At 38.2% G+C, this 15,330-nt stretch overlaps 1 protein-coding gene across 1 annotated transcript; it reads right to left on the bottom strand.

Annotated features, from left to right (window-relative positions):
• Positions 1–1,716: 1,716 nt before the first annotated feature.
• AREG (amphiregulin) lies at positions 1,717–9,518 on the bottom strand. Its single transcript, XM_022599482.2, has 5 exons — positions 9,187–9,518; positions 7,738–7,986; positions 4,726–4,927; positions 3,853–4,008; positions 1,717–1,876 (listed from the first exon to the last, which is right to left on the bottom strand). The coding sequence occupies exons 1-5, from the start codon at positions 9,245–9,247 to the stop codon at positions 1,783–1,785; spliced, it is 762 nt and encodes a 253-aa protein (XP_022455190.1). The 5' UTR covers positions 9,248–9,518; the 3' UTR covers positions 1,717–1,782.
• Between the last annotated feature and the right edge of the window lie 5,812 nt (positions 9,519–15,330).

The following is a 15,330-nucleotide window of genomic DNA, read 5'->3' as shown; positions in this document are numbered from 1 at the left end:
ATACTCTGTTAGAAAATAAAACAAAGTGTTAGAGACAAGCTCAATTCCAACATAGCTTTAAGAAAATGTCAAAGAATAATCAGGAATCAGAATTTCTGTCAATTTTTTGTCTAGGATGTCTTGTGAAAACTGCTAAGAGCTTTACAGAGACAAACTATCCCTTTGACTTGAATCTTTCTTTCACATCAGCTTTGGTTATATGCCTACTTAGGTAAAGACTGCATATGCTCAACCTGTTTCATCAAATTCTGCTTAATAAAACCGAAGCAATAGTCATGAGAAATAGTTTTCCTAACCAAATCTATGCAGTGGATATAATTAAAAACGAAGATGAAGTGGCTCAGTGTGTTTATGATATACAGTTAACTTAGGATATTTAGTACCGAGGGCACAATAATAGTAGATACCAGTTATAGGCGGCCACTCTGTGCCAGCTCATCGTAAGTCCTTTCCCTAAAGTCATTCTGGACCTCCTTTGAGAAATTTCAATTGCACTAAATAACCAGAAATCAACCCTTATTCGTGCTGGTGGTTTTAGCTTCAGATCATTAAGCCAATTCATTAATAAATTTTGATGAGTAAGTGTTGAGTATAGAATTGCCATGGATAATTACCTATTTTATGACTTATTGAGCTAATTCTGTAACAGGCTCAGAACATAGTGCCTGTACTTAACCAATGCTAAATATACTGGTTCTCCAAGCATCTGGAGTGTTGATTAAAAATGGTACTACTGACTTAGTAGATTTAGGATTTGGCTTAGGAATACGCATATTTAACAACCATCTAAGTAGTTCTTAAGTCCACTGAAGGCAGAAAATAATAACTTAAGGATGTGACATCTTTCCCAAGTGTCTGAGGGAATGGAGTTCCTTCTTCTAACCGACTTTGTGTCCTTGATCTTACCTCCCTCTTCCTCTGGAAGTTTGCGTCATTAGCTGTTCACTTTAGTTATCAGTGAAATATTCCTCTCTATACCTTCTCCCTACAACATGCTCAGCTCTCCCTCTTTACAAAAAAAAAAATTTAATAAGAACTACAATATATACTCTGACCAAGCTGCCTCTCAAATCTGAACCCCTTCTGCCCTCCTGTTTCTTTTCTGTATAAGGGTATTCTACCTGCTGTTTCCACTTCGTCCCATTTGTAGTGCAAGCTCCTGGATGCTGGCTCTTCACCATGTGAGCGCAGCCTATCAGTTCAACCTTATCTTCCCCAACGCCATTTGAACTAGGCCATTTCTCAAACATTTCTAAAATAATCTAGCCCATATCACACTATTTATCTTCCTTTCCCTTTATAATCGCTTGTCCCCATCTCACCAGTTCTTTGAGGCTCACCTCCAGTGCCATCCGTATGCACATCCTTTTCTGCCCCCTAAATGCATCCCACTGGATTCTATTTCTCCTTCACTGGAAACTCCTCATATTCCATTGGTGCCTTTCTTATGACATATTTTATTTCCCCTAGTATTCTCATTCCTTACACTTTTTTTCTATCTACTAAACACTAAGTTGTTTGAGAACAGAATTTGTGTCTCCCTCATCTTTATATCCCTTATAATAGTAAGGACATAGTCCAAAAGGACATAGTCCATCCTCAGTACTGAACTCCAGCTCATGATCAAAGAATAACACTTTAATGTAGCCAATGTTCACAGTGTATAATTAAAAAAACATGTTTTGCTCATTTTTCTTCATATAATAGATGTTATATTTTTTTAATTGTAGGATATTATATAAAGATATCTTTTAAAACTCAAACCTGTAATATTCTCTTTGGTTATGCTATGGGATGTGCATTTCCATTTTCTTGTTGAAGTTTCTTTCGTTCTTCAGCCGCACCTTCATATTCCCTGAAGTATCGTTTTCGAAGCCTTCAGAGAACAAGATATTCTACTGTTATCAAAGTTCTATTCATCTATATATTGACTGGGGCTTCATGAGTATAGGGAATTCCTTTCATAAGTTGTTATAGGCCGTTTCACACTTATGGACCACTCCACCAAAACAAAACCTAAACCCAGCTAAAAGTATCATGAATGTTCTTTTCAAGGGGATCTTTATGTTGACTCTACATAAACATATTTCCAAAGTACTGAGATTTAAATAAGTGTGCCTTGAGATGCAAACTTTCAGAAGGCATGAAACACATCCATATCCCACCACCACCACCCCTGCCGCCAACTTAGCACAATTGCCATGCACAATTGGGAGATGAAGATAGTATAGTTTTACCAGAGAAGGACTGTATGCTTGTACAAATTAATCTGAATGCTTAGTTTTTTTTTAAAAAAAAAAACAGGCTTACAAAACAAATTGAGTTTTATTTATTTCTAAATATAATAAATACCTCTAGTTTTACTTATTACTACTTATTACCAAAAAACTCAATGGTCTGAAATGTCTTAGTGTTGTACAAGCAATTCTATTTTTAGTAGGTCTTTATCTACTAAATGTTACTATTAAAATCTTAAGAACTTTTGTTGTGATGTTTGGGGAAAAAATCAAGTTCAATTATGAAAAAGCAGCAACTATGTCTTAGGCAAGTATTTGCTATGTGTTTCAAATTCAGGGAGAACACCAGAGAAAAGGACAACATGACAAAGTTTTTCCATACTTTTCCAAAGGATTATTAAATATCTCAACTTGAATAATTACAAGCTTAAATAATTCTTTCAAAACATCTTCCCTAACTGGCAATATCCTCTTCTCTCCTTCTATGTCAAATAGTAATGGTTTGTCTGAGGGAATCTTTGCTAAATACATTTGCATATTTGACTTGAGGTACTAACAGACTGAAATAAGTTCTAGGGTGTGCAAAACAAATTTAAACCACACATAAAACTTTATGTGCATCATAAAACAGTATTCTATGTGTCATTTTATCATTATCTGATCTGAGTTTAAAATAATAGCAAACAATGGCAGAAGATAACCGCTTGTTTCCTGAATGGCAGGAGTAATAGATCATGTACACAGTCCAGCTGTTAAAGTAATTTACCAAGACCTAAAATTAGAATAATGAGTCTTGCTTTCCCCTAAGCTCTAGTATGGCATGAGTCATTATAGAGCCATTCACACCTTCCCCCAACTTCCTTAATTCACTGACTTTTGTTTGACAGACAATGTCATTTTTACATACCCACCAGTGTCTACTACCTGGGACAGTCTAGTTCTAACATTCATTGGTCATGCAATGAAGTATGTGGTCTGTTATTACAAGTACAGGGAAGATACTGCAGGAATGAGACAGTAATAGAATTGTCCCTGCTTCCTATGCCATGCCATATGGAGGAAATTTATGTTAATAATTGATTTCCCATATTGCACTTGACAATAATAGGCATAAGCTCTAAGTATGTCAGTACACCGTGCTATAAAAGTCCTAACTCAGAATTTTGCATTCTAATAGGAGCAGAAGACATATTTTCTTGGCTCCTGGTTTGAAGCTCTTTGTGATTTTTTAGTACCAAAGCAATATCTCTGACAACCTACTATGAACCAGGCCTTAATTAGCTTTGGGGAGGCTTGTTTTAGCTTAATATAGTCATAGACGATACCAACACTCTGAGATTTGGAAGTAACAATGAGTAGCCATATAACATGAAACAAAACTATCAATTTAAGTTCAAGAAAAGGGCTTCATGTATTAAGTTTCAACGGTGGCCCAAGTAATATCCATTTAACCATATTCTATGAGTTGTCAATGAAGTGTAAAGATATAACCAAAGATCATATGCCACCAATAGAATAACTCATCTAAAATATGATACCACATTGTGTTAGAAATACTGAAAAAGATTAACCTGGCATTATTTTATTAGGGATTTTTAAGGTATGCCTTACTTACAGGAGTGTAATAATAACAGCAATAGCTGTGAAGCTCATGGCGGAGACAAAAGCAGCTATAGCTGCTAAAGCAATTTTTGATAAATCGCTGTCAGCCATGCTGTGAATCTTCATGGACTTTTCCCCACATCGTTCACCAAAGTAATCCTGATGACATCTGCAAACACCCATATTTTAAAATTATAATCACTGAAAAAAATTCCAATAAATTTTATGTTTGCTTTCCAGATCATAAACGGCCATTAATTCTAACATTAAAAAAAGTCATGCCATACATTTATTTGTATTTCAAAATGATGAGACACTGAATGCATTTGAGCCAAAGATCTATTGGTATAAGAAAAGTTGAGATTCGTTTGGGTGTGATATTCCAAGACACACCTTTTCATTCTTTGTGCTCCATGTATGACCAACTGATGAGGTCAATGACCTGTTATGGAGCTAATACATTCCACTATCATTTAATGTGCTAGCGGCTTTTGGGGGGAAGGAAGCTAGAACAACATTATGTGAAAACTACCTTTAGTTCCTTTTTTATCAAGAGGTTTTGTAAATATATATTGTAAAATGATGGTTTTCACCAGGGTTTAGCAAACTATCGCCCATGGGTTAAATCTGGCCATTTGCCAGGTCTTTTACAGCATGCAAGCCAAGAATGTTTTTTCTGTTTTCAAATGGCTATATTTTAATTGGTTATACGAGTACATACTTCATCTTGACCCACGAAGTCCAAAATATTTCCTACCTGGTTCTTAAAGAAAAAGTTTGCAAACCCCTGGTTTATACATGGAAAAAAATAAATGGTTTTCTGCAGTTAGGGGTTTCAGACACAGTGTTAGAAATATAGAATTCTACATAATTTAGGAAAACTTACTGGCATGATACTGTTTCCAGGTGCTCTATAAATTTGCATTCTCCATGAATGCAGAAAGTTTGGAATTCTGCATCACATGGATTTTTCTTCTTTCTATTTCTTCTATTTTTTCCACTTTTGCCTCCCTTTTTCTTTCTTTTGGGTTTATCTGAAGTCTTTTCACTTTCAGTTTTGTCTTTCTTGGGCTTAACTACCTGTTCAACTAAAAAAAAAGATTTATTGGTAACAGTCTCTCTTCACCTGGAATACCATTTTGGAGACATGAGAGAAAGAAGTCCTAGCAGTGAGAGCTCACAGGGACAGCAGCCATATTTCTCTCATTATTTAACACAGCTCATACACAATAATTGAACAAAGAGAATATCTGTATTGTGTGGCACTTAAAGATCTGAACCCCTTTGTTATTTTATTAGCTTAGAAACATATTTTGAATTTATCTGTGTCAGTAATATTATTATTATTGATAATAGGAGTAGTAGGAGTTACTTGTCTAAGAAAATCCATGAAATATTTTAAACATTTTTTTCACTTCTAATACATACCAAGTTTTTGGTAATGAGCATTAATTTAATTAAACCCAAATCACAGTTGAATGGATTGTTACTATCCAGATGATACAGATGAGAAAAATGAAGCTGAGTAAAGACAAGTAAATTGCACTAGGACACTTAGCTAGAAAATGGCAGTCCTGGGATGTTAAAGCCTAGTATTTCCCTGCCATATTATGTTTTTTCTTGGAAAAAGTTTGGTTCCATTAATTAAAGTGGGATTCGAGTATATCTGACGATTTTCTTTACTCATATTGGTCTTGTGCTCACTATCATAATTGGGAATTAGTGTGTAATACTTGAAATGAAGAAAACAGAATTATACATTAGAGTTGATCAATTTTCTCCAACCCCCAGATTACAACAGATTATAATTAATCGATACCTTCTGGGGGCTCAGTTCTGTGATCAATCTATTTGAAAAAGGGGAGTCCAGAAATATTTGTACTTGCAGCTTCATAGCTTCATCCTAACTCTTCAGATCCACAGAAACCTTTGTTCAGTGTTACAGTTATGCGGGGTATAGTATACCCATATGCTAAATATAAGAAGAAGGAGTTTCCATGTTAGATCTGTGCATTTTGTTATACTAATTCCTGAATGGGTTTATCTGAGCAAGTATTTAGCAGAGCCCAGTGGAAAGAGGCAAATATCATAATGTCATAATAAAATTAGTCATAATGGTCCTGCAGTACCCATTAAAAACTCTGGAAACATAGGGAAGGGTATCAAAGATAGAACCCTATGATTAAGGTAATGACCAATAAATATTATGAATATTTTAGCAGTTACTATATCAACATTAACAATAGTCAAATTAGGAGCAATGTTTAATAGGTGGCTATGCAATTTTTATATTGAAACTTTCCTCTGATGATAAGAAAAGTACCACAGATTAGGATAATTCCTCTAACAGAAACACTTCAAATCAATATGATGTACTTTATCAGATATATTACAAGTTTTAGACAGAGACAAATGCTCACTATGCTGAAGTGCTTCAATAGACAACCCCATGGATCAATTTTCTCTCTATTTTACAACGCATTGCAATTTTATCCACTAGTCATTTTCATCACCAACAATTCATTTGGCCTTATGAAATGTTAACCTGAAGCATTTTTAAGACAAAAGTTTCTAGAGTATTAATGGTCTAATCTCACCCCCCGCAAAAATAAGAATTATAGATGGACCCCTTCACCTTACGTATTATAAAAGCACAAATTCTGGGGCTTCCCTGGTGGCGCAGTGGTTGAGAGTTCGCCTGCCGATGCAGGGGACGCGGGTTCGTGCCCCGGTCCGGGAAGATCCCACATGCCGCGGAGCGGCTGGGCCCGTGAGCCGTGGCCGCTGAGCCTGCGCGCCCGGAGCCTGTGCTCCGCAACGGGAGAGGCCACAGCAGTGAGAGGCCCGCGTACCGCAAAAAATAAATAAATAAAATAAAATAAAAGCACAAATTCTGAAGCAAAGGAGGAAAGTGGAGTGTTCGATAAAGCTTTTCCCACCTGCCACTTAACTCAGTCACTGTCCTCGTGGTGTCACCTGCTATCCCTTCACCAGTTCTGGGAGCTAGACAGATGGGGAGGATTCAGGGAAACTACAGTCAGGAAAGAAGGGTCCTTAAGTCCTGCCTCCATAGTGGACGCTCCTAGGATATTTAGATCTGATTTATTGATGATCTACCCTCAAACTCCAAAGTAATATGAGGGTAATTAACAATACTGACCTCTTACTTTGGTACCCTCATTTTAAGCAAATGCTCTTTTTAAAAGTTCAGATAACAGCAAAAGAGAAGAAAATTATAGGTCACTATTATTTAACTGACAAATGAGATTTGGGGTTAAATAGTGATTTTAGCAATATAAAATCCATGCGTATTTGTCCTTTAATATTTCCATAAGGTGGTATTACTATTATTATTACCAATTTCTCAACAGCTAATCCACAAAGGCTAAGATTCAATCTTTCCTCTCCCATTACTCCTTTCTGTTCCCTTATTTGTGTCAAAATGCAGTTATTTAGAGAAAAGTGGTGGTGGGGAGTGGCTATAAAAGCTGAGATACTAAGTATATAGGACTGGTTGATGTTTAATCTGTTTCTCAGATTGGGGGTGGGGGGGTCGTGTGGCAGAGTATCTGGGACCAAACAGATTGGAGTTTCTCATTCTGGCTGTGGAATTTGGGGCAGAATGTTTAACCTTCTTGAGCTAAAAATTCCTACTTCACAGAGTTGTGACGATTAGACTTACTAGACATAAAACGTTTGTTAGAGTTCCAGACACATAGGATGTGCAAACAAATAGCTCTTTCCATCTCAGTTGCTAGCTTACCTAGTAGGGTATACAACAGTCATACACGCAAGAGAGCCCCTGGGAGATCTGGGGAGCAGCTTTTCTTTGGAAGCAGCTTTGCTCATCCAAACCACACATCTTATAGGCTACACTGTCACCTTATCCTCTACTCACCTTTGACTAAATCATCTACAATGTAGCCAGATATTTGTGGTTCGTTATCGTACTCTTCGGCATAGTCAGAGTCGATCCCCGAGGACAGTTCGCTACTAGAAGGCATTTCACTCTCAGGAGAAATCTTACTTCCCAAGGACATCTGACTTCTTGAGGTCACCTCAAATCCATCAGCAGTGTGGTCCCCAGAAAGTGGTTCCCCTTTCCCAGAGTAGGTGTCATTGACGTCTAATCCAGCAGTATAATGGGCTATGGGAGCAAGAAAAAGGGAATAAAAGAGAAAGTAAAGCAGAATGCCTTTTCTCACCAGTCAGTTGCATTCAGGAGACAGGTTTATCGTCAAAGCAGTTATTGCACATGTGCTACTGTTTGTGATTGAGTCACTTATGAAAGCAACTTCACATTTTGCCAACAAATGGCTGTTTGTTGTGCCAATTACAGAGCTTCTTTCTTTGTTTTCTTTTCCACAGATAGCCTACATTAATTTCCACCCCCCCAAAAAAATACTACCAAGTAGGCAAATTAATGTAATATAATTATTTAAGAAGTAATATCTAGATATTGTTGTAACTTCACATACCAAATGCATTTGTAGTTTCTAGAATGTTACCTGGGAATGTTACCTGTCCCATTATTTATCTCCCATATTAGAGATAAATACCAGATTTTCCTAACACGTGCTCACATTTTTAACAAGAGTATGTATATCAAATGTAAACAGTAGCTGATAACAATTATTCTTATTGCCATTGTTTCTTATTATTGTTCTTACATAGAGTAGAAACTAGGGACTAGGTAAGATTTGGGGCCCAGAGTTAAGCCCCTGCTTTATCTTTTAGGTCTCAATAAAACAGCGTCAGAGTGGTAATTTTTTTTTAACATCTTTATTGGAGTATAATTGCTTTACAATGGTGTGTTAGTTTCTGCTTTATAACAAAGTGAATCAGTTATACATATACATATGTTCCCATATCTCTAACTTCTCCCTGGGACGATGCGAGGCCCTCTAGAAAAGTAAAAACAAAATCACTTGACAGAGGAGATGGAGAATTTAGGCAGGAGGTAGCACTCCTCGGTCCGAGACTTAACCACTCTTCTCCAAGATCTGCGGAAATCACTTCACCTCTCTGTACCTCGGTTTCTTTATCTTATCTTTATTTGGATCACAGGATCTGTAAGTTCTCCTTCAGCTGGACTAAAGTAAGAGTACAAGGATTCTCAGGCTCCCTCTTGCTAGCCTGGAACATCTAAGACACCCACCCACTTTTCTCTTCAGCCAGGGAAGGAGGAAGGGAGGGACCATAGGGAGGGAGGGACCTCGATCACCTCTCACGGGACAGAGCCGGGGGCGCCGAGGGGCGGTTTTTTTGGAGAAGCAGCAGCAAAATTCAAGAGGTGCCCGCGGTGGGAGAAGCGCTGGGCAGCAGCTCAGAGCCGGGATGTCCTCACCTGAGCCGAAGATCAAGAGCGACAGCACCACAGGCGCCGGCGGCAGCAGCGGGGCTCTCATTGGTCCCTCGGAGCGGCGGCGTCGCGGTCTCTGGGGCAACTCGGCCGGGAGCTGCTGGAGGGAGGAGGAGGTGGTGGGGAGAAGGGGGACAAGGGGAGTCTTGCAGGCGTGCTCGCAGGCGCGGCCGGGCTCGGGCGCTGGAGGCAGCTCCTGAAGCTCGCCTCGGGATCCCTGGGCTCCGGCTCGCGCGCAAGGTGTGCGAACGTTCCGCAGGCGCAGCGCGCACCTGTAGCTTTATAGGCCGGGCGAAGACCCGGGCATCGCCTGTGACGTCACGGCCGCCGCGGTGGGTGGAGGCGGGCGGCAGCCCCGGGAGAGGTTACTACCCCCAAACCACACACGGATGCCAGGCGCCCCACCTTCTGGGACCGTAGAGAGCCGCTGGGAGGAAATGAAAATTAAACCCCTCGCTGCAAGCTGAAAAAAAATACCAGGTCCCTGTTCAAGGGAAGGAGTGGAGTTTGGGAGCTAGATATCTGACATTCAAAAATCCCGAAGTTTTTCTGAAAACCCTCCGAATATACTTCGGTTGATCTAGTATTACAACAGACAGGTATTAACTAGAGAAGTTCCATATTAAGATGTAAAAGTACTTTAAGACCAAGAATGACTTAACAATAGCCCGATGTCTTTAACAAGAATAATGAAATGCATTAAATGACTAGAGAGCACACCTCCTAATGAGAAGCTGCTTTATTTACCATATCTCAACCGGGGCTCTTTCCCACCCACTACTAAGTGGCCAGAATTTCCAACCACCTCCCTTCTGGTTCCTTTATGTGTCCCAGGGCCCTCGTCAAAGTCATTATTTATTGATCATTTATTTTGCAGAACAGTACCCTAAAAATATTACCAGTACCATCTCATACAAAAACCTTGCTAAGTATCATTTTCCCTGTTTTACAAGAGGGACTAATGTCAGCTTTACAAAGCAAGGAGGACTTTACACAGCTGGTCATGGCAGAAGTCAGATAGATTTAACTTCAAGTTCATCTGACTCTTAAAATCTCTTTCCTTTCTGATAAAGGGATTTAGACTAAACTTCTCTTTGAAAAGAGAATTTCTGGGAGAGAATAATATTTAACATAAAGGAATAATCTCTACAAGTAGCATGTTGGCATTTGGATGAAGGGTGGTCCCAAGATTTTGCCTCTGGAATCCCAAGATAAAAAGGGCCAGCTTTTAGGGCCCATTTAGAAGCTAGTAAGGCATTTTAATCATGACAAGTAGATAATATGAAGGGAGAGGGAGAAATCTGCTTAATTTGACTAACTTTGATATAGAGACAACTCCAGAACTGGATTTCTCTTGACTTTTGAGGTATCGAAAAAAGCACTGTTCTCTCTTAGTGTTTCTTTGTCCTGAAGATGTGTATCTCTTCCGTGACTGTTCCAGTAAAACAGCTCTTTTCGGAATGTGGGCCACAGTGCATCTTTCCTAATTCTGGGAAACTTTTTAAAAGCTACTTATTTTTTAATGACACATTATAATAAAGTAGGCTAAATAGTGCCATATGTTTAGTAGGATAAAATAAACAGTCATGAATCATGTTTTCTCTCCTATTGGACACTTGTGGAGAACATATTTTGTGTAATCCACTTGTTTTATGTTTTATGCAGGGAGGTAGTAAAGAGGGAGATTAAATGATGACCAACTCCCTGATCCCAGGAGCTCAATGAGGCGAGAGCCAGATGCATAGGAAAGTAATTCTGTTACATCAGATGAAAAGAAGGATTGGGTGCCATGAAAAACCAGGATGCAGTTTAGTTTTGCCATGTGTATCATGGAAAGCTCTGTGGAAAGATGGAGAGGCCACTCAGTGGCCTTCCCAGCAGAAGGTGTAAATGGAAAGAATACCTGAAGTCCAGGTGTGACTGAGAGCCGAAAAGCAGACTAGAAAGATGACACTGCCCATTCCAGAGTGAAGCAGGGGTCGGCGTGGTCATCTTTTTTGGTGAATGAGGCAATTGTGATTCAGAGAGATTCACAGTCTTACCCGCAGATTTCAAAAGATGGAGATTTGGTTTAGCTTGCAGGCTGTCAGCCTACACTGGTGCATCTTTCTGCTCTCATAGATTTTGATTTTGTTCTAGTCCCCTTCTTCCCTTTTTATTACTCCTTCTTCTTATTGAGGTGAGTGCAGTTTGTGCATATCTGTCATCGAAAGTGTTTTACTTTGAAGTGAAAGGGGCTCTTTACAATGGAAATTGTTCTGTCTTTTTCCGATTGGAAATTTAGAGGGTGATAATTTACACTGGTGTGGAATATAACATGGCATCATAGGGACAGAGTGCTTAGATTCAAACAAGTTGGGTTTTCATATACAAATTCCACCATAGAGTAAATATTTGAAAAATTCGGATTCCTTATCTAAAAATAGGAATAAAGATCCCTGCCTGCTGTTAAGCAGATTAAATGAAATAAGATACACAAACACTAGCACAGATCCTAGCATATCGTGAGTGCACAATAGATGGTAACTATTATTAACCTTGACATTATGATAGTTACATTATATTAATCACATTGAAGAACTAAGTGACTCTTATAAATGCAGCTACTCACAGAGTTAGTGAATAATCTCCTCCAATATTTTCAAGCCATGAACTTTATACCTACTTCACATTAAGATTAAACATTTTGAACATTTATGGTTCATCACAGGGTATCATGGGCGTCATCATAGTTGCATCACAATGGCAGCACCTCTGATGACTCACGGCATTCTGGAATATATGCATGAGAAAGAAACCAACCCCATGTAAGTGTGGGATTCCTTACATTCTGCATGTTAAGTTGAGACAAGGAGGAACAATTGCAAGATTTTCAAGTAGAGAAGCAACTCTTCTTTACCCTGATAAATTGATGGTTCCCTCATCTAGTATAAGGTTAAGGGCAGCCCTAAAGGCAAATGTTCCTAGCCAACCACACTCATTTTGGTGCCTAGTATCTGGATCCTGATAATATTTTATATGTATAGTGGAAACAAACTCACTTTGACTCTGCTAAAATGTGTGCTATAGAGCCCAGAGTAGAATTATGTGTTTGTTCATATAGCTGATCTTGAGTTTTTACAGATAGCACCAGGGTCTGAGTAAATATTACATCATGGTTATTGTTATGAGTCAACAAATGAACTCCCAAACTAAAATTAAGAAATTCTCTAAAATGTAAGCAACATTTCATTTATTAATAAATAAATTAGCTCCATTTAGAGGTCTATCATTTTCTACTTTTCACCTTGGAATTTATCCATTCTAAAGAATACATAATTTCTAGTTCCTTCAAAAAGAGACCTTCAATGAACTTGATTTATCTTGACAGAATAAAATAAATTTACTTGCCCTTTATATCTTTCACATGATGGCTTTTGCAGAGCAAGGACTAGCAGATGGGACTGAAAGAAGTGAATGATTTGGTACAGTGGAAACTAAATAAATGTAATATACAATTAACTACATTTATACACACAAAAAAAGTCAATCCTCTAGGTAGTTCATTTACTCATCAAATATATTTTGAGAACTAGATACTCTTTTAGGTTTAGGCACTGGGCTAGAACTTTGAATAAGTCATAGTGTCCTTGTTTTTAAGGACTTTACATTCTATTAAAGGGAAACACGTAATAACCAAGGAAACAATGCACATAATCAATTTAGGTATTTAGAAGTGCTAGAAAGGAGATAAAATGTGTGATATAGAGGACTTGGGATGGTAGAGGAAGATGATAAAAAGAAATACAAGATAGCGCCTACACTTAAGTAGCTCACATTTTCTCTCTAGAGGAAACAGATGGCAGGATAAAAAGGAGAGCATTATCCTATAGGACAATAATAACAACATAGAAGAGCAGAGATAGGCATGGGCAGGAAGGAGCAATAGATACAGTCACATACAAGAAGAATGAGGGATGCTGAACAGAGAGAGACCTTACATTGGGGCTCAAATGTGTAGAGGAATTTAGGGCATTGTTGAAAAGAGTTCATTCCACTAATCATTTCTTAAACACCCCTCTTAACAGTGCCAGACAAGAGCTCTCTTTAGCTCTTAACCAAAGGTCAGCTGGTCAAAATCACCTGAGAACCACTACAAAATGTACTCTCCATTCTCCTCTCTTGATTCAGTAGGTTAGGTGTGGGGTCCTGGCCTGTGTATTTTTTAACAACTTTCAAGAAAATTCTGATGTGAACCTCTGATTAAGAACTACTCCACTAAGGGACACATAGGTGAAAAAAATCAAGATACATTCAGAGAGGTTATAAACTGGTGAGGCTGCATATTTATACAGAGAGAACTTTTGTTGGAAATGTGAAGGATGGAGAAATGAATTTTAAGAGGAAGCATGTGAGTAAGTGCGATGAAGACGTTAAATTTACCACTAAGAAACTCATGTTACAAACTGATTTAGACTATTCATTTAATAGGGTACTACTTTAACGTAATAAAAAATGTCTGAATATATGAAAAAGAAAAAATCCACTTTGCACATATTTCTTCAGGACTCAGTTTGTCACATAAATGGAATCATATCTACACCAAATGATTACGAGTTCTCACTAACTCAATTCTGAATGTAAGATTGGAAAACAGAATGTCTGCAACCATCATCATACACTGAGTTAGGAAGCATGTCAAATTTTAGTATGCCATTATTTCGTTTTTTTTAACATCTTTATTGGAGTATAATTGCTTTACAATTGTGAGTTAGTTTCTGCTGTATAACAAAGTGAATCAGCTAGACATATACATATGTCCCCATAACCCCTCCCTCTTGTGTCTCCCTCATACCCTCCCTATCCCACCCCTCTAGGTGGTCGCAAAGGACTGACCTGTGCTATGCAGTTGCTTCACACTAGCAATCTGTTTTACATTTGGTAGTGTATATATGTGTCCATGCCGCTCTCTCACTTCCTCCCAGCTTACACTTTCCCATCCCCGTGTCCTGAAGCCCATTCTCTATGTCTGCATCTTAATTCCTGTCCTGCCCCTAAGGTTCTTCAGAACCATTCTTTTTTTTTTTTTTTTTTTAGGTTCTATACATATATGTGTTAGCATATGGTATTTGTTTTTCTCTTTCTGACTCACTTCACTCTGTATGACAGACTCTAGGTCCATCCTCCTCACTACAAATAAAGCAATTTCGTTTCCTTTTATGGCTGAGTAATATTCCATTGTATATATGTACCACAACTTCTTTATCCATTCATCTGTTGATGGACACTTAGGTTGCTTCCATGTCCTGGCTATTGTAAATAGAGCTGCAATGGACATATTGGTACATGACTCTTTTTGAATTATGGTTTTCTCAGGGTATATGCCCAGTAGTGAGATTGCTGGGTCGTATGGTAGTTCTATTTTTAGTTTTTTAAGGAACCTCCATACTGTTCTCCATAGGGGCTGTATCAATTTACATTCCCACCAACAGTGCAAGAGTGTTCCCTTTTCTCCACACCCTCTCCAGCATTTATTCTTTTTAGATTTTTTGATGTCGGCTATTCTGACTGGTATGAGGTGAGACCTCGTTGTAGTTTTGATTTGCATTTCTGCAAATGATTTGCATTCCCTAAATGATTAGGGACGTTGAGCATACTTTCATGTGTTTGTTGGCAATCTGTATATCTTCTTTGGAGAAATGTCTATTTAGGTCTTCTGCCCATTTTTGGATTCAGTTGTTTGTTTTTTTGATATTGAGCTGCATGAGCTGCTTGTAAATTTTGGAGATTAGTCCTTTGTCAGTTGCTTCATTTGCAAATATTTCTCCCACTCTAAGGGTTGTCTTTTCGTATTTTTTATGGTTTCCTTTGCTGTATAGAAGCTTTTAAGATTCATTAGGTCCCATTTGTTTATTTTTGGTTGTTTTTCCATTTCTCTAGGAGGTGGGTCAAAGAGGATCGTGCTGTGATTTATGTCAAAGAGTGTTCTGCCTGTGTTTTGCTCTAAGGTTAATAGTGTCCGACTTTACATTTAGACCTTTAATCCATATTGAGTTTATTTTTGTATATGGTGTTAGGGAGTGTTCTAATTTCAGTCTTTTACATGTAGCTGTCCAGTTTTCCCAGCACCACTTATTGAAGAGGCTATCT

The sequence above is a fragment of the Delphinapterus leucas genome, chromosome 5 (assembly GCF_059928025.1).
Source record: "Delphinapterus leucas isolate spDelLeu-1000000601 "Yukka" chromosome 5, BTC_Dleu_Yukka2, whole genome shotgun sequence".
Taxonomy (NCBI): domain Eukaryota; kingdom Metazoa; phylum Chordata; class Mammalia; order Artiodactyla; family Monodontidae; genus Delphinapterus; species Delphinapterus leucas.
Note: the sequence above shows the minus strand (reverse complement) of the source record. Positions and strands in the feature narration are given on the sequence as shown.

Excerpts from the sequence above, each read along its gene's own strand:
- AREG (XM_022599482.2), bottom strand. The coding sequence starts at position 9,247 with ATGAGAGCCCCGCTGCTGCCGCCGGCGCCTGTGGTGCTGTCGCTCTTG. Across the intron at positions 7,987-9,186 it reads GCTCTTGATCTTCGGCTCAG|CCCATTATACTGCTGGATTA; the intron begins GTGAGGACATCC and ends TTGCTCCCATAG. Across the intron at positions 4,009-4,725 it reads CTGGAAACAGTATCATGCCA|ATGTCATCAGGATTACTTTG; the intron begins GTAAGTTTTCCT and ends GGGTGTTTGCAG.